The 23,459-nt window shown below is 39.8% G+C and overlaps 1 protein-coding gene across 1 annotated transcript in view; it reads left to right on the forward strand.

Moving 5' to 3' along the window:
- The window catches only part of TFAP2D (transcription factor AP-2 delta), a 48,311-nt gene extending 25,638 nt beyond the window's left edge, over nt 1-22,673 (forward strand). The window contains exons 7-8 of the mRNA XM_062571211.1: nt 5,441-5,554; nt 22,454-22,673. Coding sequence (XP_062427195.1) covers nt 5,441-5,554; nt 22,454-22,673 — 334 coding nt within the window. The remainder of the gene's footprint in view (nt 1-5,440; nt 5,555-22,453) is intronic.
- The last annotated feature ends 786 nt before the right edge of the window (nt 22,674-23,459 follow it).

Below are 23,459 nucleotides of genomic sequence, written 5' to 3' on the forward strand. Positions count from 1 at the left end.
TTCAAGAGATAAAATTTCTTTTTCATCCCTTCCAAAACACTAGTCAATTGCTTAGAGTGGCCTGTCCATAGTGTAAGGAGAGGCCATATGCTACTGCAGTCAGAGTGCTTGTTCATAGGGGACCTATGGACACATGCGTGTGCTACTACTGCCCTCTCCTGCCTGGAAGTAGAACAGTGACTTCACCAGACCAACTCCATCCAGAGGACAAGAGACACAAGTCCATAGTGTCAAAATATTAACATCACACTTCCAAGCCATACCTCCACTTATCTGATAACAGGTACTTTATTATAGTCATTTTTCTGGACTTGCAATTACTTAGTGAGTGTCTAGGTTTGTAATTTTAATTAACTTCATAGTTGCACTTGTGAGTTGTGACATCAGAAAAAACAGTGTTGTCAACAGAAATGACCCTGAAATTCCAAAGTGGTAAAACTACCTAAGACATCTCTGCCTGTGGAAGGAAGTGGAGTGCCATTACCTGTGTGAGCTGCCATTGTCTTCTATGATATAGAGCCAAGAGCCCTTTGAAGTGTGTCTGGCAGAAGTGGTGAGATCATCCAAACTTGGGAATCTTGAGGAAAAATAAGCGGAAGGAACAAAAATACTTCTATGATTCCTAATATAGAGTTGAAATTCAGTTTTAGATTCAGACATACAACTTCAGGGGCTTGTTTCAGTTGCCTAGACACAGATACTTACTGCCATTTGAGATGAATTAGGTTATCCATCTTGGTTACTAGTTGCTGCTCCAAAAAAAAAGTGCTCTTTTTCTGTTACTGTGTTGTATCTGCCAGTTCTTACGTATGTCTCTGGTACCACTAAACAGAGCCATTAATGTCTATAGTTAAGGAATCTCCTCCAAGCACGAGCAGTTCCCTGTGTAATCAAGGCAATCTAGAGAGATACCCATCCACACTGACTAGGGCAGTTGCCATGCACAGAATTGTGATCCATGAGCTAAGGAGGACTGGAGATTGCTCCTTAAGATGTCAATGGGCATCTTTAACCCAACAGGGCACTAAACTTGAGGTAACACTCTTTTTACTGCCTTGCTTAGTCCTACTTGGTCTATGTTGACACTAGTACAGTGAATGAAACAGCAACCGTTCTCTGTCATGGAGTAAAACATATTCAATGTGTTAAATTAATTTACCATCTAGAACTACCTCTTGGAAATGGTCTCTCACATTTATTAAAGTGGGACCTTGTCTAGGAGGGTGCTAGCTCATCTGGGTCAAGATGATACACATGCAATTCTAATAATTTGATGGTCTAGATGATCTAGATCTCGATGGTAAGTAGCCTTACCTGATGATGGTCATGAGAAGAAGAGACAATTGGGCTGTGCAGCCAGAATATAGCATTGAACACAAGTGACAGCAAGCGCAAGATGGGAGAGAGGCAAGGATTGGATAAGGTTTGAATGGACAAGAAAAGGAAAAGCAATAGGAGAAGCCTGTCTCCTAATATTCTCCTTTCTCCTCAAGCCCCTCCATTGACTAAATAGATGATTATGTGAGTACTACAGAGCAATATGCTTCAAACAAAAAAATGAATTGATATAATTCCAGCCAACATGTGCTGATACTGGCCTATTAACCCTAGGTTCTTTCAAAGGTTTCGGAACAAATATGCTTATTTAATCCATACAGGAAAAAAAAAAAAAAAAAAAAAGAAAAGAAAAGAAAAGAAAAAAGGGATGAGGGGACATCTGGATCTAGAGGAACTTTAAGTTCATTTACCTTGTAAAGGCGCAGGAAAGGCCCTCAGTGACTTTGCAATATGGGATAGAACCTGACCAGGTTGCAGTAAGGGCAGAGACGAAACTATTGAAAGCTGTGCCAATAACTCCTCTTGATTGAGAGGCACTCTGTCTAAGGAAAAAATCCCAGAGTATCCCAACAAAAGGCCTTAGACGTGAGAGAGAGACCAGACCACACACCAGAACAAATCAGTGTGAATAATGGTTCTAATGTGAGTTTGCTTGTCACTGATACAGGATAACTAACATTGATGGAGATGGCTGTTCAGTGTACAGCACACACACATTTCATTCTCTGGTGTTTGCACCCCCCTGCTTTCTCACTGGTGAGGAACATCGTGGATTCACCATATACCCATGACAGAATGTGTTCAATGTGCTGCTTTTATGAAAAGTAGCTCTAAGACAGGGTGGACAAAATCTGCTGAGAACCTCTCGAATGTCTGATCTTTGTATACCTGGAAACTCTGACACACTTGAAATACATCAGACGCATGAGCATGTTTGTCCTTTCTTGTACTCTTCCCTATGTATTTTTGGCCACTGCTAGTGACAATGGGTTATATGGGCTCTGATCCACTTTTTATCTTCTCGTGATCATATATTGGAGTATCTGCCCATCTGCAAAAAATCAGCAGATGCCTCTCTTGCAAGAATGACCAGTATATATATATTTATATATATATATGTGTGTGTATATGTATGCATGTATATGTATATGTGTATGTGTGTGTATATATATATGTGAGTGTATAATATATACATTCCTTTTTTTTCTGCTGAGGCTTCTGAGACATAATCATATTCCTTTGATTATGATAAGCCACAGCTGCCTCAGAGCAAATTACTATCCTCTCACCCTCGGCCCTATCCTAGGTGATGCTTTCTTTGTAGTGGAGGCATTAAGACATTACTTTGCCTAGAAATCCCCTTGAAAAAGTAGGTTACTGCCTTTTGCAGGTTTTCATGTATAATACAGAAAGTTTTTTTCCTCCTCTTTCAATCCGAAATACTCAGTAAAGACTTTTGACATGTGAAGATGGAAAGGAACTTAATTGCACACTTGGTTCTGACACTTTTCTTTGTCAAAATACAAGAACTCACAAGATGAACTTTCTCAACAGGTAGAAAGTAAAGGTTGGAGGGGAGAGAGAGGAATGATGCTGACAGGGCCAACTGGGGATAGTAGATTGTTTAGAAGCCAAAGTGACTGACTGTTTTCAGTTGTTAAAAGGAACTGTTTTTCCTCTAAGGACCTGATTCATTAAAACTGTATGCTGCATTTACATACATTTCTGCTGAATACCTCTCTTTGCCTGAAAGGCTAAGATGATGCTTCCCTTTCAAGCAGCTGGTGTCTAGGTTCATACCGATGACAATCATTTGCAGAAATCGGGCTTGGATGAAGTCCAGAGACACAGCAGGAAATAATTTTCTGCATCTTTCCTCCTGTTAGGAATACTATGGTGTCAGTCTATGTCCAAATCTTGCAGTTGTATAATGAATGCTAAAAGCAGGCCTGTAGAGTTTCCTTGTTTTAACTGGGTAATGCAGGGCCTTCTAAAGACAAAGAAGTTGAGTTTATCTATTTATTTTGCATTAAGACACTGTCCTGAAAGACAAGCATTACAAGGGAGTAACCAGGGACTTGAACTTTATCTAGGACCAGACAGGCAAAGAAAGATTCTTCTAACAGAAGTTATAGACCACAGAGACCCAAGTGCTTTTCTTTAGTATTAGAGAGTGAGCCAGAGACAGTGGTTCCATCTATACTAACAAAGTAAACCATGCACAAGATGAGGAATAAGACTGTAACTGTCTATATTATTAAAATATTAGAATGGTTCCTGGAACTCTCCCAAACAGCCCCTAGGCACATTCTGGGAGACAGTTCAAAACAGGGTCTATTCTCGGGAGTCAGTTTGGATGCAGTCACCCTGCTTAGTAGGCTAGGAAAGCTAGGGAAGTTTAAACATATGGACATGATCAGATGGTGGCAATCAGCCTCAGGACCTGAGGACGATCCATGGCACTGTTTAGTTTATAAGTGTACATGTAGTTTCTATGGTAGGATTAGACATCTAATGTATAAGCAGATGTGTCTATATTTTAGGCATTTAGCTCAGGGCAATCTAACTGAGTGCTCTGATCATCTGGTGGGCATCATGCCCTCCTGATCCCACAGTAAGTGTCTACATTTCCAGAGTAGTCAATGGAGAACAATAGGCCCATCTAGAGACTTCATAAGAGACAGATCCAGACACCTCTCCTTTTCTTAACTGACCATATAATAAATCAATTGAAAATGAATGCTATCTCTTTCTATCTGTGGTCCAGAGAGAAGCTTAGTACTATTCTGAGGACATACACCATATGGATCTGGTTTGGCTTCTGTTTTAAACTAAAGCAATGCATTGGTAGCACATTCCTAGCTTAATTTTCAAAAGTGACCAATGCAGCAATATTGCAAGAATTAAAAGATTTATTTTCAGGTCCCTCTTAGCTTTAGGTTCCATATCCATTTTGTCATATCCCAGGATTCATATACCGGGGAATGTTTTTAACACCCCGATGCCAAGACATTCTGAGAGTGGTGGGGTGGGGGGGGCAGAAGCACTGTTCATCCTTCCCAAAGAAGTTTGACTGCCATGCAGATGGGAGACCGGGGAATACAGAGCCTAAGTTTCCCACTACGAGTGGAAGAATTGGAGTCCCAGATCCTGCTTACTGAAAGTATGTGTTGCCAGTGAAACCAACAGAGATAGAAAGGAAAGCTGATGGGATTTGTCTCATCTATCTATGCAAGTCCAATGTGTAGATACTGAGGGCTAAGAGAGTCACCTAGCTCAGTGACTACAGTCACTGAAGAGAAAGAGACTCTACTAGGATGTGAGTCCTCCAAGCTGTCATAGATACCTACTTTAGCCTGCTTGATGCAAGGTGGAAATGTAAAACAACAACAACAATAAAGTATGTTTCAACAGGAAGTTTAAATAATTGCTACTGAAATGATTTCTTACTCTGGACAGACTTCTGGGACAGGTATCTGTTGAGGGGCTATTGGTTTTTCTGCCCCAGAGCTACAAGGAAGGCAAGTATGGGCACAGTTGGGAACTGAAAGAGCAAAGAAAATGTTTTCCTTCACAAATCCTCCTGCTGCCTATCACCTTAGAATTGGGGCTGAACAACTCAATACCAGAACTGCTATGAATTTTACATGTAGATATACCAATGCACACAGGAAAATGCACAAGTAGTAATGTATCTGCATAAACTCTCCAGGCATGTTCTAGTGCTAGCTAATCATTTTCTTTAACCATGACCCTTGTTTCTAGTGTAGATGAGCTAAGCCAGACTTAAATTATCAAACTGGACACAATCTAGGAAAGTAATCTCATTTTAAAATGTCAATACCAGCATGGTTTCAGATATGAACTATTCCGTTTCAAGGGAAGATTTCAAGGGGTTCTTTATGTTGCTGGCCTTGAGAATTCAGGGCAGGGAGGGGAAAATCTTTTGTCTTTATTTCTTTCATCACTGCTTCTGTCAAATATTTCTATTATGGAAGAAATTACTAAGGAAAATGTGAAACTGTTACAGACTAAGGGTGGATATCAGCTTTGTGAGAAGGATTACAGCTATGTTGTTTAAGGATTTCCCCTTTCCTTTTAGACAAATATGTAAAGAGTTCCAAGACCTTCTGAGTCAAGACAGATCACCCCTTGGATCCTCCAGACCAACTCCAATATTAGACCTCGACATCCAGAGACATTTAACACATTTCAGGTACAACTTTGCATAGAATTGATACTTTTGGTTAAAAGGGGGGGGGTAGTCTGTGACCAAGTCCTTCATCAGTAGTATTTTGTTTCTGAGTTTGGAACTGAAGACTACACATGATGACATAGAAGTATTTGTTTCCTTACCTTGAGGACTAAGGTTATGTCTATTCTCTGTTATCTGTGCCTGTTAAAAGCTCATGTTTGTCCAGAAATGTGGCTGAAGCTAGTGCTAGTTGCATACACCCTTCTTCTAAGACCAGTCTGAATATGAGCCAGTCTTTTCTTACAGTCTCTGGTCAAATCTGCCCATCTGGCCAGAGAGTTAGTTGTCTTGCTCTAAATGCAACCCAAATAACAAGCCAATCTAAAGACGATGTGGATCGTGCAGAAGTGTGGAGATTCAAGTTGAGCCAGAATAGCGGTGTAGATGAATCAAAATAACAAGAAAAGAAGGAACACTTAGCCTGCATTCTTACCAGTTAACTAAATAGCTCCAGAGCCTCCTTTTTGCTACCATTTAACACTAGCTCATTGTGTCTACACTATATACTCTTTTAGCCTGCAAGTAGATTGGCCTCAGGGTACACTGTCTGCTGGGAATAGTCTCACTGCATTAATTGGGAGTTAATCCCAATGCCTTGGAATGGTCTGGGAGCTAGATGGCTCAGACCAAAACTGTGCCAGAAACTCTGCTGAAAGTTTACTAGCATGTTTAAAGTCAGCACCTGGGTCTATGCCCTAGCAATATTAAATCTACTGGTGGGGACAGGCTAATAAGCTGTTATAGAGATAAGGACTTATTGTGCATGCAAATCAAGTCTACATGTTACTGAAAGTTTATCCAGGTTGTTGATGAAAGTGCATAGATGGCTTTGGATCAGAAAGATTCATCATCCCAGGAGTTGCTGCCCAAATATACATTTCCTGATTTAGGTTGTGTACAGGCTAAATTTTAGGCTAATATTTAGGCTGATACAGCCAAGAGAGTGATGGAAACTTCCAAAAGGTGATTTTGAACTAGAAAAGTTGTCTAACATATTTGTTAAAGACTGGTAGGGTGAAATATCCTGGAGGTCCTCTTGTCATTACCCTAACCATTGAGGGCAATAAATTACTAACTGAGGCTACAAATTTAAATTTCAACTCTCCAAAACAGGAGCATATGAATTCTCCAAGATCGTTCCTTCTTTGTGCCGAATAATACAGACCATGGCCCTTAAGCATATTCTAAGTATACTTAATATTAAGTGTATTTCTAGCCAACAGGTATTTTATTTGATTGCAGAGGGGCATCTCTTTCTGAAGAAGGGGAGAAGAGACAGTAATTTGCATAGTGTCTTCATCCCTAGCCTCTGATAAGCATGACTTACAAAACTACTAACTCTTACTCATGGAGGTTTTTTGTTTGTTTGTTTGTTTGTCTTCCTCTAGCCATTAACTAGTACCTGAAAAAATCAACAAGTAAAGAACTGCTTGCAAAGGGTTCTTTACAGACCATGACACCAAGCAGATTCATTAGGCCTATAAAGCCTCAGGGAGGTGCTGCATGTTCTTTAGCACAGCCCTCCGAGCCATTCACCGTTCACTGGCTAGACCCATATCCCTCGTGTCCCAGCAACTCAACAAGTTTTAGCTATTAAGATTCTGATAGCGTATGAAGTATCTACCAGCCAGTTGGTGTGATACCTCATTTTTTGACATCTAGACTTTGTATGGAATCCAAAATACCCATAATCTCACATCTTTCCTCTCTCTCTATTTTGAGGGGGAGGGAGGGAGCAAGAATAAGGCATAGAGTACTTCCTCATTCTGGCTATATATACAAAATATTGATACAAATTGGGAAATTTATTACATTACAAGATTCCAAGTTTCCTTCCAGTGAAACCAGGAGCTTAGATGGGATGTTGTTCCCCCAGCCTTACGCTAGCATGCAGCCCAGAGAAGAGCAGGAGGTACATCTTGACCCAGGAGGAAAGCAGCTTTTCAGTCCTTAAGACTTTTTTTTCCTAGTCCACAAATGCACACACCTTGTTTATGGTTATGCCTACCAGTGTGCACCTTATGCATTTATGAGTACACCTACACAGCATCACTTCTGTTTTCATGCAGCGATGTACAAAAACATATACACGCACCACCTGCATCTCCCTTATACACACAAGCTCCATAATATCTAGCTACAAAAGTGTATCTATTAGGACACAACTATCAACACAGAATACTCATAGAAGGATTTGAATGTGCCACCTAAGCTAGTGAAGATACAGATAATTCCCCTTCACAAGCACATAGGGTAAATGTGATACAGGTCAGCTAATCCCCAAGGATTTCTGTATTTAAAGAATAAATAGCAGTCAGGCAAAAATGCTGACTACTTTGGCTACAAAACCCAGCAATTAGTATAGCTCCCATCCTTGTTTCTCTGCTTCACTCCAGCAGGTTAGAGCACAAATAAAGCTTCTGCAGGGAGCTCCTGGATCTTTCAGTACTTTCTTTCATACCTGCTGTAGGCTATAAGGGTTGGGCAGAAGACAGGAGCACAGGTCTTGATCCTACATAGATACTTCCCTAGGTTTAAATCAGACAGCCCTCTCTGATGTCGCTGCTCATGGAAAAATGAATACTTCAGCTTGTCTTGCTATCCAGGACTGCTAGACCAAGAAGATTCTGAAATGAGACATATACATTTTCCATCTATTAGAGAAAACGAGATCAGATCCAGTTTCTGATCCAGACCTCTAATTTTAGTCATCTATGTTTAGGTGTTTCTATTTCATTCAGGTGTCTAGCTCCTATTCAAGTCCTTGGGATCCTGTCCATACAGCCAATGACTTCTACAATACAATTAAGCAGGCATTGACTTTGATGTGACATTAATTTCTCTCTAGACTCCACTGCATGACCAGTCTAGCCTTGATCTGCAGCTGAACGAGAACTTAGATAATCAATGCACATGTATATACTTATATTGTAAATATGTATATTTAAATATAGGTTAAAAACAAAGAGAGAGAAAGAGATTCTCTTCCCCTTTATCTGGCAGCCTTCACAGCTAGGTCATCTGAATCACTCTTACCGCTACTTGCCTTCCTGATCTCAAATATCGTAGAAGGTACATAATTCTGTCTCAGATGTCAGAGAAGATGTGAGAATGCAATTCACCATGCTTTGCAGGGACACTGAGTATTTTCAGAGTCAACATTTGAATGTAGACTGCTTCTGATCAATCACTTGGTTTCTCTGTCTTTTTCTGAGGGATGATGCTCAGACTGAATTGACCTCCCACACCAAAAATTCCTGCCTGGTCAGTTGGAGAAATCAGAACAGGAAAAACATCCTGGTGCTCAGACACAAGGAGAAAGTCCTTACAGCCCAGGAACAACATAGTCACTATTGTTTGAGGCATATCACAGCCTCCTACTGGTCACAGATATAAATAGTTACTTGTCATTCTGCATCAGTTGGGAACAATTTCATAACAAGATGCTGAAAGCATTTGATATGCCTAACTAACAATTCAAATATTCAATGTACAATGGTCTCTGCATGCCTAAACATAGCCTTTCCTCAAAACCTCAATCAGATTTCTGAAAGACCTGATCTGTTACAGTGGAATGAACATAATTGTCACATAGCTATAGACAAAGAGCATCGCAACTTCAAGACAGAGATGTATTTGACTTTCATATTGTAGTCATTGTCAAACACTCTAATGACAACTATGGTAGTTAGACTCTCAAACTGGAATATGGAAGTAAGTGGCTGATTATGCAGACAAAATTAATGTTATTTATGTCCAAAATGCCCAAGAGCTGTTGGTGCTCTACAAATACGTTTTGCAGAGGAGGCATAAAGCTGATGCAGTGACTGCTTGCAGTCATCATAAATTCTATAGCATGCTTTTTCAATAGTGAATTTTCATATTCATTCTCATCTATATTCCAGAATTGTGGTCTTTTTCATAGTAAGTTCTCCATCGTTTTGCTACATAGATCTCTGGATTGGGATGGAACTATTATATTACATTTAGAGAGAACAGGCCATAGACTTTCACTGCCACCTCTGACAAGTCTTTATGAGTGTTTTTTGCATAAGCAGACAGCCTATTCAGTACAAGCTGATTTTATGACCATGGGGAGAAAACATGGGAGCTGTCATATAGATTCACAGAGGTTTAATATGATGAGAGGAGGCAAAAAAAATCTTCTACATAAGCCATTATCAAGGGAATAAAAATAGAATCCACAAGATGAAAATTTGTTTTTTGTTTTTTTTTTTTTGTTTGTTTTATATATATATATATATATATATATATCATTCACAGCCATCATACCATACCTTGTGGTATGATGTCAGAAAGTTAAACAGATATTTTATGAGCAAAAAATTAATCACAAGTATGATACAAATCTCAAGTGCTAGAATAAATCACAAGACAATAAAAGATGTAAAAGACTATTTGAAGGGGTATAAAATCTTATATCTAGAGTATAATCTAGCCTCTACCACCTTTGAGTCAAAAGAAATTTTTCTTTAGGAATAAATTACCTACAGTTGGTAAATGTGAAGTTATATGCTCCATTTGCTTGTGATGTTACTTCCTCAACATTAATAATTAACATGAGGGATCGCAGACTGGCACAGGTCAGATCCAGGTAGTGAGTCCTGTTTCCTCTGTTTTAATTCTTCAAGCTCACACTGCTCTGTGAAGTTTTTCACTGAGTCCCAATTCATCAAGGTTTGTACGCTTGTGTCCAACTTGAAGTGCAAGACAGTCCCCATGATGGGATCAAAATTGCTGGGTTTGCTAAAACTCCAAACTCAAAGTTCATGCAAAGCTTAGAACAAGGGAAATCTTCAAAGAAACCACCAGCAAGCCTGAGAACTGCTGAGTTTTGCAAAACTGTACTAGGCAGGGAAAAACTAAACTCTCATCCACATCCCTGATACAACCATGTGTGTGCAGCTGCTTTCTGAGATGCCCGTCTGACCTGAATACAGAATGCTCAAGGCAGCAGAAACATCAGTTTCCCAGTATTGTTTGTCCAAGAACAGCTATTCTGGAGACACTTGTATTCATACTAGCAATAATTTTGTGCTATCTGAGGCTTAGTAGAGAGTTGTATGTGCTTTATGCACGTTTCGTCTCTTTTCAGGGCCTTTTGGAGTATCTTACTGCAGAGAAATTATATCCATATTAGCAAACAAAAAAATACCAGGGCGCAGGCATGTTTTGGCTGCCTGTGCTGCTTTTTAGCAGGATCCTGGGTTTTCTTTTGGCCAGACTAACTAGCACTGTTCCTGACTATTCCTGGGCACAGTTCAGGAGGTGGATCAGGATGTCTCAAGCAACCTGGGTAGAGTTTGTGAGGTTAAGAAAACATAGCCAGACTGATTTGGCCAGATTGTGCCATTTGGACTCGGGATCAGAAATCAGGCCATGAAAATCCTTATTTAATAATATATATGTTGGCTGAGAATATAAACACCTGCCCTTATTACAATAGCCCTGTTAGGTGTCATGCATGTGCTGTAGAAATGTACTATGATTTAGAGAAGTCCAATTTTGTCAGGTCTGGAGTCAGATCTAGAGCATAATAAGCCTCAAAATCATAAGATCGTAAGATTGTAATAAGTAATAACCTCATGGGCTAAGTCCTGGGGCAGTTCATGTTCCTAAGTATCTATATAAGCGCAGTTTCTAGAAGAGATGGTGGGTTGTATAGCATCCATGCTGCACTTCAGCTGTTCATTGATTTCTTCATGATAAATGCAAGAAGAGAGTGGAATAATCCTGTGGGTTTTATCTGGTGCAACAGCAGTTTCTGAAAACAGAGTTAGCATTAAGCAACAGGGCAAACAGGATAACGCTGGAAAAATCCTGGTCCATTACAAAGTGCTGAGATTTTCTCTCTGGAAATATGAGTGTCTCTGTTGCCGTGAAGGCTGATCCATGTATCAATGTGTATGAATCCACTGCAGTAGAGTGCAAAGCCATTAAATCCATGGTCCTCCTAATGTTCACACAGGATTTTATCTCATCAGGCTTATTGTAGACACTCTGTAAAGGTCAAAGCAGGCTATAAGGATTTTCAATGAGAAAGGAAAAAGAGTGCACACAGCCAGCATGCTAGAAAAGAACCCAAATGTTTTGATGACTTTAATGAGAGGAGTCTATTTTTTCAGTCATTTATTTTCAAAATGCAGTGGGCATGAAGAAATAAGAAAGAGGAGAGAAGACATAAGGAGGAGGAAAGAGAGAGAGAAAGAAAGAAAGAAAGGGAGGGAAGGTGCAAGAGAGGGAGGGAGGAAGGGAGGAAAAAGTTTTCCAGAGAAAATAGTTCATTTTAAAATGCCTCCTGCTACTTAAAACAAAAGTTTCTTCTCTCACTTCTGTGTACACATGCATGTGTCTGTATATGCATGAAGAAAAAGCTGAGTTTCTAATTCATCCTGAAACTAAAATCATTTCCAAATCCCACTGATGTCAGTAATGCTGAGATCTCATCTTGATTTATTTTTTTAGGATAGCAAGGTTATACAAATCCCTCCCTGGTATTAGAAGTTGTTTTTCTTTGGATTCAGAATGGATGAAAGTGCCTGTCTGCACACTCAGTCAAACTGAGAGACAGCTCTCAATTATCCAAGGGAATGAGAGGGAAAAGGGGAGTTGGTAGAGTTAGAGAAAGCAAAAAGGTGGATATAATCAAAGTACCTGTATAATGATTTGAGAGCAGCTCTCTTTAGAAAAGCTTGAACATGATGAACCAGGGCAACCATAAGGAGAAGAGGACAAGTCTGTCTGAGGGCATGAGAGCTCTGAGACACATGCTCAGGGACCATATGGAGCAGGTAGTCATGATGGAATACGGTGAAGACTTGGCTAAATCCAACACGTATAATCCTGCCATTAACTCAGCTAGAGCTGATTGCTTGCATTGCAGGTCAGAAAATTCTTCTACTGATTTTGAAATAATGCTAACCAGTGCAATCATCAAGCCCTGCCCATCTACTTTTAATGATGTACAGCTAGATCTTAATGAACTGTTTGTGATTATCTTGCATGTCACCCATCTCCCTAGTACCTTAGGTCCTTACAGTCATTTAGTGCATCTGGTCCTCTCCACAGCAGAGAACTAGACTACGTGAACCACACATTTGCATTCGGTTGTATAGATCCCTACTCTGAAGAAGGGAAATGCTTCTGTCCTGTTTCAGAGAGGGAATGGGGACATAGGGAAATTGTGATCCTCCAAAAAATATACACAAACTGATCTATTAAACCATGTCTGGGGTATAGTCCCAGACACTGGAGCACAATTGTCCATGAAGTTGGATTGCTATGGTGGTTCCTTGTATGAATCTGGCCTAGACCAACCCTTACTGTCCCAAACAATTCCCAGGCACAAGTCAACATTATTACAGTCAAGAGACTGATCTAGTTGAGAGCTTAGATGTTGTCATAACCTTGTGAGTTAAAATACTTCAGCAATGAAAATGAGGTCAGAGACCCTTTATGGCTCAGGACCAGAGAAGGAGCTTGGGCACTCTTACTTTGCTGGCACAGGTAGAGATGACTAAAGGCATCCCCTAGATCCAGTTTAAGTACTCTGGGGGGATTCAACTGTCTGAACGTAGGGATCTAGGGTCATTTTATAGGTACCAGGGCATCCTGTCTCACCTTTGTCTGCCACTTCCTGAATTCAAGCTGTTTTTGTGAATCCTGTCTCATACCTATCAGCCCCATACTCTGGATGCCCACAGCAGCTCTGATGGTGTGAGAAGCCTATGTGTAATCAAGTGATTTCTATCCCTTGTTTCCCTCATACTGTTTAGGGAGCTCAAGGAGCTCATAAAAAGTCAGGGCATTAAGCGAGAGTATTCACTTAGAGTCCCACAGTGAGGTGCCTTGTTTCAACCGTGAAACAGGGACCTGATGATGGCATTTCTCTGAGTAACTCAGAGACCAACATATTCATCCCATAAATACAAGACACAGGCTTAACACTCTTCCTTTGCCAGGGAAATGAGAGCTACTACCCTTACTTTCCAGACAAATAGTTTGAGGCCAGGTGACAAACAGACATGTGTGAGCCTTCATGTTCACTTTCCATCCCTCCTCTCCAACTTACTCTCCTTTGCAGAGGAAAAACTAAGACTGGAATGAGAATGAGAGAGTGTTATTGTATGATGTAGTGGTTTGCTCATTAAGAAAAAGCTACAGTTCTGCAGCAAGGATCCTACCTTATTTGGTTTATGTTTAAGTCGATCAATAAACTACCTGTGCAGTCTCCAGCATAAGGGTCCGAATTTAGGACATTCCTGCATCCTGAGCAAATGTAGCTCTGCTAACTGTATGGGCAGATTCACACTGCTGGAAATGAGTGGTCTCTGGTAGGAGTTAGAAGTATTAATGTTTTAAAGTGGATTCAGTAACTTTTTGATGGAAGTCTTTTTTAATCAAATTTTTAAAAATTAGTGACATATTGAGATTTCATCTTGTTTTTCCAAATTTTATGTCCACAATGTCAAACACAATGCTTTAGGGCTTTTATTTTGTGGATTTTTTTTGAGTTTTTTTTTTATTTATTTTATTTTATTTTTAAAACACTAGAAACTGGATAAATTAGAGGTTAAAAAAACAGCCTACTGAATCCTCCCCAAAATGGATTTTTTTTCAGAAAGCTCTAATAGAGACTAGAGTTACCAGAAAACTCATTAACAGTGATCAATTCTGTGCTTGGAAGCCAAAAAACAGTGGTATAAAAAAACTTATAAAAAGAAGTTTTGCTGAGATTATACTCAAGAGATCTGTGCACACTTCTTGGCTTACAAGTGCACAGACTCCCTGACCTCGTTAGTCAGTCCCTTGATCTCACTTTTCTTACTTGTAAAATTGGGGTATAAATATATCTTCTACATCTGCTTTAGGGACACTTGTAACTGTAAGAATTGGTACTACATCAAAAGCTCAGATATCCAGTGATGTTATCCATCATATAGGGAAAGGAGAACACTTACTGGTAATTGAAGCTGGATTTGATCCTTTAACTTCAAGGTTACATTTCTTCTTAATAGAAATGACTAAGTCAAGATATGAATTACACTCAGATCACTGATTTTATATATAAAAGATAAAGACAGTAAAATAGCAAAGGGAGCGTTTTCTTGCAGGTGACATTTCTCAGTGGAGAAACTATATATAAATAGACAAAAAAGAATAGGCTCAAAATACAAAAGCTAGATAATAAAAGCAATCAGCAACTTCACAATTTTTTGTGCATTTTGTCTAGCAATCCAGCTGATATGAAACACCTTTCCTGTGAAAACAGTTTGAGACAAGAGTGTTGTCGTTTAGCTAGTCTAAGCCTGGAGGTATCAGCTGCCTGCAAGCGCCTGGCATCACGCTGACAAGGTGACACAGAAAGCAACAAGCAAGAAACCAGTAGCTCAGACTTAGGGAGCGGACAGAAAGTAGCATTTTTCTTTCTGAAGGGTAAAAGAGAGCAATTAAGTAAGTTTTGGAGCTTGACACATGTTTTTGAATTGCAACGAAGAGCCAATTCAAAAGCCTTACTGGTGGATTGTCTTTACAGATCTGCTTACTTCCTTGCATATTGCTCTCTCGCTGTCGCTCTTCGTTGCCCATCAGTAGTTAGAGCAGCTGCTGTCATAATTCCAGTCATCGTGATTAGTGGTAGAAACCTTCTGTTTGAATGCACAGACTGGAAGAAACCTGGTGAGCTGTGAAGTTTGTGGTGAAACAGCTCTGGTGCCCTCTAGAGTTCCCTGATTTCCATGATCTCTCTCGATCTGCTTTTAGATTCAGCTAGTGGAGAGGGACAGCACTGGTTCTTAGGGCTGAGGAACAGTAATCAGTGAATTGTTACTTCCTTTTCCCCTTTTCCTTTTCTTTTTTTTTCCTTTTATTCTTGTTCATTTTCAGTTTTTCAGTTTTTCCTTTTTTCATTTCTTGTTTTTTTTTGTTGTTGTTGTTTTTTTTTCTTTACTTTGCTCCTTATTTGAAAATAACATTAGGATTCCTTCCCCTGGGATTTTCCCCTCATTCTCTTTCCCAAAGATCCCATCTTATATCTTTTCTTGCTCTTTTTTAAGAAGAATTAAGAGATTTTTTTTGTGAGTAGGTGACAAATTGCCAATATTGCCAAATTGTATTATTTGTGTTGTGAGTCTTGTGATATAATAAATTGTTAAAGTCACCATTTCTGGAGGCAGAAAATTGATGAGAATCTCAGTTTTGTTCTCTTTATCCTCTTCATTAACAAATAAGTTTCATGACTGCAGCGGAAAGCACATATATACATTCCTCAAAGCTGAAAAAAGCTTGGCAGGGTTGATTTTGGTTTTCAGTCCAACACTTAATATTTCTTAAACATTTAAGGCAGTCACCTGATTCACAGGAAAAGGAATGTCATCCTCTCATTCCCAAATGACTGAATTAGAAAGCTGTCTTGTTCTCTGTCATTGCTGTGTCCATAGCTTTTGGTCTTCCTCAGTGCTGTATTAGCTGCTTCTCAGCTGTATTAGCTGCTTTACAAGAAAAGTCTATGCATGATAGCAAGTTGGTTGAATCTCATTTTCTTTGCCTTGTCACTGGGCAAGATGTGACAGATGAGTAAGAGCAAGGAGAGGCTGAAGGAGGTGATGCCTGTGTGGGGTACATGTTTTCTCTTTTTCGAAAGTGCCCACTATTCTTGGATCTCTTCGTGGTCTCTTTGGTGTGTTTGGCTCTCCTGGTAGTGATGGACCACAAGTTCGTCTACAGTTAGCATAAAACTTGTTTGTTTTTTTTCTTTTTCTCATTAGAAATTGGCCAGTTACAGGGTTGTCTAGCGTTTTATCATTGGAGTATATTATGCTTTGAAAGAAAGACTTCTTGGTGAGTACCAAGGCCTTCTGTGAGTGCCAGCTGTACAACAGTCCCCTAGCTTTGTCTTTGGCCTGCAGCTCGAACACATTACAAAGTCTCACTCTGGGATGTTCCAGAGACTTCCCCTGGGCGTTCTCCTGGTGTAGAAGATCAACCCTGAGGTCTAAAATCTGCAGTTGAAATAGAATATTTTGGAAATATGAGGTATCAACTCTAGCACTTCTCACTCTCTCACCAAAATTTCATTACCTTTATGTACAGTAAAAAGAGATGCATCTGCATAGGAAAGCACTTCTTTAATGCACCTTTTTAGTTATGAGTGGAAAACAATCATGAGGGCCTACTTTGCAAGTTTCTCATTGTTTGCCATCTATCATGTTTCATTAAATCTGGGTAAATGTGTTGTGTTTTTTATATTTAAAGTTCTGAGAAACTCAGACCAGCAAGTTCAAGGTTGCTTTTTACTTTATTAATATTGTGTTAAAGTATTTATTTATTTTAAATGAGGATGTAAACATTCAGTGCAGATGGCCTCATCCTCCCCCATGGAGAGGGAATCTGTTTCTTTTGCAACATGTCAGAGTTTCACCAGCCTGGGGTATGGAGGAGTCCTTGAGGTAGCTGCCAAACAGGAGTCCAAGCCTTTAGGCATACTTGGATCTTTTCACTTCTAAGTAAGGCCATCATTAAAACACAAGCAGACATAATTGCATCATAACGCTGGGCAGGATTGCAGGCAGGTCTGGATGTCCTTAAGCGTAAGAATTTATAATATCTTGGCCTGCTATTCATTGCTTGCTTTCTACAGATTTCCATGCACAGTACCAAAATCATGGACTCTAAAAGCCTTGCCTTTTAGAACAATTAACTCACTAGTTTATAGGGGTCACAACGAAATGTAGCACAGTACAGAGCTGAGAAGACTCAGATGACTCCATTATGAAGCACAGTGTTTAATATAGGCTCTAAAATCTTAATTAAAGTTATCACAATGAAAACAACTCACTTCATAAGTGTGGGACATATCAAAATTGGGCTGTATTCAGTGGGAACTCAGTCACTTTGAAAAATCAGGCAATTAAATGTGACTTCCAGGAATCACATTTGAATGCTTTACCATTAGTCTTCAATCTGTCATACCTTGCATTTAAATATAAAATTAAACTTTCTCCCATGACTGGAAGCATACTTTGACTAGCAAAAGACGACTATCTAACATTCTCAGATTTTCCAAAGACTTTAATGTGAATAAAGTTCAAAAAAAGGAGGAATTACTGATAAAAAAAAATAAGATAAAGTAGAAGATAATAATGTCTCTCAGGCTTTTTATGATCATTACTTAAAGTGTGGCTAAAAATGCTAACAGAAGCATGGCAAGGAAGGCTGATGTTAAATTATGTATGAAATGATATCTCTCAATGAAATTCAGGTAGAACACCACAGGGAATTTAATGGGTTTTGCATATCCCCATCCATGGAGAAGAATACAGTCATCAGGAATCCAAACTATAAGACACTGGTGCCAATCCACTATTTTGCCCCTATAGGAAATGCAAAGCTTTATCACGAAAAAAATTGCTGTGTTTGAAGATTAGTTGAATATGAGAGGCTAAAAGGCAGATCTGTAAAGTAGACAGGCTCCTAACTCCCTGCACATAATCCTTTTTCTGTGAGCATTTGTTTTCAGACAAGAAGTGTAGCATCTTGCTGTGGATAAACTGCACATAACTTAGTGTGTCAATATAAGCTGGGTGTCTAAGCTGCCATTATTGCCAGTGAAGATCTAGGTAAGATCTTCAAGGAAGATATAGCTGAGTAAAGATAAGCATGCAGTGTCTTTTTAAATGATATGAGGTATCTGAGATATCCCATCAGTCCATAGCCGTGCTGCCATTCAGAGAGAGTTCGACAGGCTGGAGAGTTGGATGGAGAGGAACCTCCTGAGGTTCAACAAGGGCAAGTGCAGAGTCCTGCACCTAGGGAGAAATAACCCCAGGCACCAGTACAAGCTGGGGGCTGACCTGATGGAGAGCAGCTCTGCAGAGAAGGACCTGGGAGTGCTGGTGGATGCCAGATTGACCATGAGCCAGCAATATGCCCTTGTGGCCAAGGCCAATGATATCCTGGGGTGAATTAGGAAGACTGTTGCCAGCAGGTGGAGGGAGGTGATCCTGCCCCTCTCCTCAGCCCTGGGGAGGCCTCATCTCAAGTACTGCATCCAGTTCTGGGCTCCCCAGGACAAGAGAGACATGGAGCTACTGGAGAGAGTCCAGCGTAGGGCTGCAAAGATGATCTGAGGGCTGAAGCACCTGCCCTGTGAGGAACGGCTGCGAGAGCTGGGCCTCTTCAGCCTGGGGAAGAGCAGACTGAGGGAGGATCTGGTCAATGTGTACAAGTACCTGAAGGGAGGGTGTCAAGGGGACGGAGACAAACTCTTTTCAGTTGTCCCGTGTGACAGGACAAGAGGCAATGGGCAGAAATTGAAGCATAGGAAGTTCTGCCTGACCGTGAGGGGGAATTTCTTCCCTGTGAGAGTGACGGAGCACTGGCACAGGTTGCCCAGAGAGGTTGTGGAGTCTCCTTCTCTGGAGATCTTCAAGGCCTTTCTGGATGTAACCCTGTCTACCATGCTCTAGGTGCCTCTGCTGAGCAGGGAGGTTGGACTAGATGGTCTCCAGAGGTCCCTTCCAACCTTACTGATTCTGTGATTCTAAAGGGGTGCTGGTTTCCTGTGAGCTCTCTGCATTACCTACCCACCTGATGTAGATATCTTGGTACCATAGGACAACTCAAATGACTATAGAGTCTTATATACAGGAACATGAATTAAGGTCCCTTTGATGATATTGGGAGTTTAGACACAGCTCATTTATACGCATACTTGCAGACATCTACACTTACATACCTTAGTATCAGATTTTATCCCATCCTGGTGTTTTATACATGTTTTGTTCATCATTTGAGAATATTGAAGTTTTATCTTAACCCTATGAATCATTTCTGAGTCAGTCGCTATAAATTTCCACTACAATATTCCCACTTTGCTCTTCAGGGGGTACTGAGCTATGGTATGAACACAACACTGTTTCTTTTTCTGCTCAAGACACAGAGAAATGTTCAAAGAGAAACAAATTAGAAGACATTTTTTCTACTTAATCCTTTATAAAAACTTACTATTTTCATCCATTGGAAATGATTTTTTTCAGATATTACCAACTCTTAAAATAGATAAACTAGTTTCTCTTTCATGCAAGTTTGTAAATATTTGATGTATCTCTCGGTAGTAGCCATTTTCCAAAATCAGGACCCAGAAGATCCCATAAACAGTGTAAAAGTCATGAGACATTAAAACTAGTAATGATATGTTTGGATTTCATTTTCATTGCTTTCTGGTATTATAAGTTCTTTTGCATTTTCAGTCATTTCTCTGGACTTATGAAAGCAAAAACAAAATGATGATAAAATGCAAACTGAAATCTTCTTAAAATCACATGACTCCTAAATCTTGGACTCCAAGATTTAGGTACTAAATCTTGATTTAGTACCTAAAGACTCTGACATGACGCCAAGATTTAGAGTACTAAAAGTATTATTATTTGACTACTACTGGTGATGTTGCTATTACTACTATTAAAAACATGGCTTATGATGACTGCTTTTTTTTCCCTGGTGAACCAGACATTTCTCAAAAATCTTTGAAATTTATAGCCAGGTATATTTATCTCTTTTTTAATGCTCAAGAAAAAATATCAAGTTTTTTTTTTTTTTTTTTTTTTTTTTTAGTAATAACAAGTCCAAATTTTAAGAGTCCAAACTCCAGGAGTCATGTGATATCATTAACTGATGTCTGCAAGAGAGTCCTTGTAAATATTTAATTACCATTTTCATCTCATTACTAACTGGGATAAACATAATTTCCTCCTTTGAGAAGTGCCTGGAGACTGATGGATAAACATCCTAAAAGCTAGTTATTTAGTAATTGTCATTGCCTTTGGGAGACCGTTCATAAAAGACAAGACCACTCCCAATCTGAAATGGTGAAATATCTCCAGACTGAGCTCTCATTTTGATTAGAATCTCCATAGGTTTGGTGTCTTCCTTAGGATACCAGCATTCCCAGCAAACAGGATTCTCATCTCTAGCACAGATGATGAGATGAGATGAGACGAGAAAGATCACCCTGAAAGAAGTTTTGAAACCTTTCTGCTGGTCCTTTTTGGTACTTCTAGCATCCTGCCAATTACCCATGCCTTGAGCAACACCTTTTGTTTTGACACTGTGTCACTCTTTTTCATTCATTTTTAAAATTCCTGGGAAGACTGGGAAGCTGAAGTGCAGAGGAGAAAGATTTTCTTGCTCACTGAAGTGAAATGCTCCTGTTTCTGACCTACATGCATTTCTCTGCATTAGATCAGGGTTTACTGTCATGGTGCCTCAAACAGCTGGAAAGTTAAGATCTTATCCTTGTAGATAAGATCTTAACTGCCCTGAGATGGGAAATAGTTATTGGTTTTTTGGGAGGAGTTGTTTTGTTTTGTTCTGTTTTTTAAGAATCACTGTAATCTGATTTTTTCTTCACCTAAACCAGTATGAAATATTGATTTCCAAAAAATGTTGGTGAACTCAAAAATCAGATATTATTTCTATCCCTGTCTTCTTTATCCCTTCAACAGAATTGGGATAATTGAAATAAGACTTAAAACTGCAATGACATTTCAACGCTTAAAATATTTTTCCATTTATGTTTCTAAATGAAAACTAATAAACTTGAGGGGTTTTTTTTGGATGTAGAGCCTATCAAAATGAGTCATTATTACAAAAATTTAGTTGTTCATGCAAAAGTATGTTCCAGGCTTCACGTGACTATGTCACACTGTAAACATAAAGTTTAGGCAGATAGATCTGGAGTTAATTGCCTAAAAACTAGATCTCCAATAACATTTGACATGTCCTAGGGCAGCTGAGACATCCTCACAGTGGTGATATCTATGACACAGGACTTGTGGGAAACCTGCATGCTTCTGCCCAAAGAGCATTTCAACTGACTGTAGGTACTTACGTGTGCTCTGAAATGCTCCTCTAAATTTAGAGACCAACCCACTGCAGCTCTGCCTGGTAACTGCATTAATAAATCATTTCAGTAATTATAAGTGAGAAGCACCACTGACATTCAGCTACTTCGCAGTACAGCATTACAGCAAGACAAATTCAGTGTTGACTGGAGAAAATTCTTTATCTGGATGAAAAGTACTGTGGGTAAATTTACACTAGTAAATTCAACGCCACCAGGGCAAGGCTGATGGAACTTATTTATTTTTATTATTAAATTGTTACGACAATCTTTGGCTGAACTACCTCCTTCCAAAACATTTCTTGGGCATTGTTTGGGCATTAGCATTGGCCAAGGATCATTCCCAAATAGGCAGTTTGGATTCCACCCTTTTCGATGCTCATAGGGTTTAGTAGCACGGACATGGCCAAACTATGCCAGTTGCCATGAGGGTCAAAGATTGCACTTTGGCATTGCTTCATTCCCAAAACAGGCGCAGCCATATGTCCACACAGAATAATCAGAACTCGTTAAAGAGTCTGATCTGGGAGACTGAATAAGCCACACACGACTGATTTCATCTACCTGAGATGGAGGAAGTCATCCCTTCTGGGAGCAAAGCAGTAGCAATGCTAGAGAGCCTAGGGCACAGATTCTCTCCTGGCCTCTCTGAAGTCAACAGCGCTGTGTCAATCTACGTCAGCTGAGGATCTGTCTCACAGTGTTTCAGAGCTGATACTCCTACCAAAAACAACCTTTGAAGTTGTATGTTGTCTGCTCTACTGCTCTTCTCTTTTCTATTTCTCCCACAGGTAATAAATAGTTTAGGGAGCAAACCTTGAATTTCACTGTAGCAAATCAGTGTACTGTAAACTCTTCAATGGATGAGAGTGAATATATGTTTATGTGTGTGCGTGCATTTCTTTCTTTTTCTCTCTCTGTCTCTCTCCCAATTATAGTTTGATCACTCATGGTTTTGGAACTCCTGCAATATGTGCTGCCCTAAGCACTTTCCAAACTGTTCTCAGTGAAATGCTGAACTACTTGGAAAAGCACACATCGCACAAAAACGGAGGAGCGGCGGAATCCGGCCAAGGACACGCCAACTCGGAGAAAGCCCCCCTGCGGAAAACTTCAGAGGCTGCTGTGAAAGAGGGCAAAACAGAAAAGACAGACTAGCTACATCAAACAGAATCTATTTCAAGAGAGTCTTGCTGCTGATATTTTTTTTAAATATATATATCATTGAGGGTGATTTATCTCCAGTGGACCAAATCCAAAAAAGGGGGAAAAAAAGAAAAAAAGAAAGAAAAGAAAAAGAGAAAGATTAAAAGAAAGAGAAAGAGGGAGTGTGAGAGAGGAAAGTAGTCAACCCTAAGAACAGCAGTGTACAGTAAATGTGTGATGAAATTGTCACTTTTTTAAATTTATGTTGCTCTAAACTACTTTTTCGTGCACGTAGTATTTGATTGTTCTGAATGATACACTAACACTGTTTTTTATAAGCACTTCTGGACTTGGCTGAGGTGGCACATAAAATTTGTCACAGGCTAACTTGAAGCACTTTCTTCTCCGGCAGCATAGTTAGGGCCAGCACATCCGTTGTGGGGGACACAGTTCCAGCATAATGGCTTTGCTCGCACGCTGGCTAGATTAAAAGAAGGGCTTCCTCTGATCCATCAGAAATGCCTGATCCACTCATCACTGGGAAACATGGAAACCTGGCAAGAGAGGAATCCTCGGGTCGTGGGACGAATGAACTGTTCAGTGTTGGGGGCTGCATACCCCGACATAGGAATGTACAATAAAGCTGCTCTGGAAGGAGGACAGAACCTGTTAGGGGACTGTCCTGACTGCTCAAGAAGCAGCCACGGTGTCTCTTGTGAGAAGAGCATCACAGACTGAAGTGAAAAAAACCTTGATAGTTTCAGTAAGAGCCCTGTGAACTTCAGATTAAGTGACAGC

Source organism: Rhea pennata, chromosome 3 (assembly GCF_028389875.1).
Source record: "Rhea pennata isolate bPtePen1 chromosome 3, bPtePen1.pri, whole genome shotgun sequence".
Classification (NCBI taxonomy): Eukaryota; Metazoa; Chordata; class Aves; order Rheiformes; family Rheidae; genus Rhea; species Rhea pennata.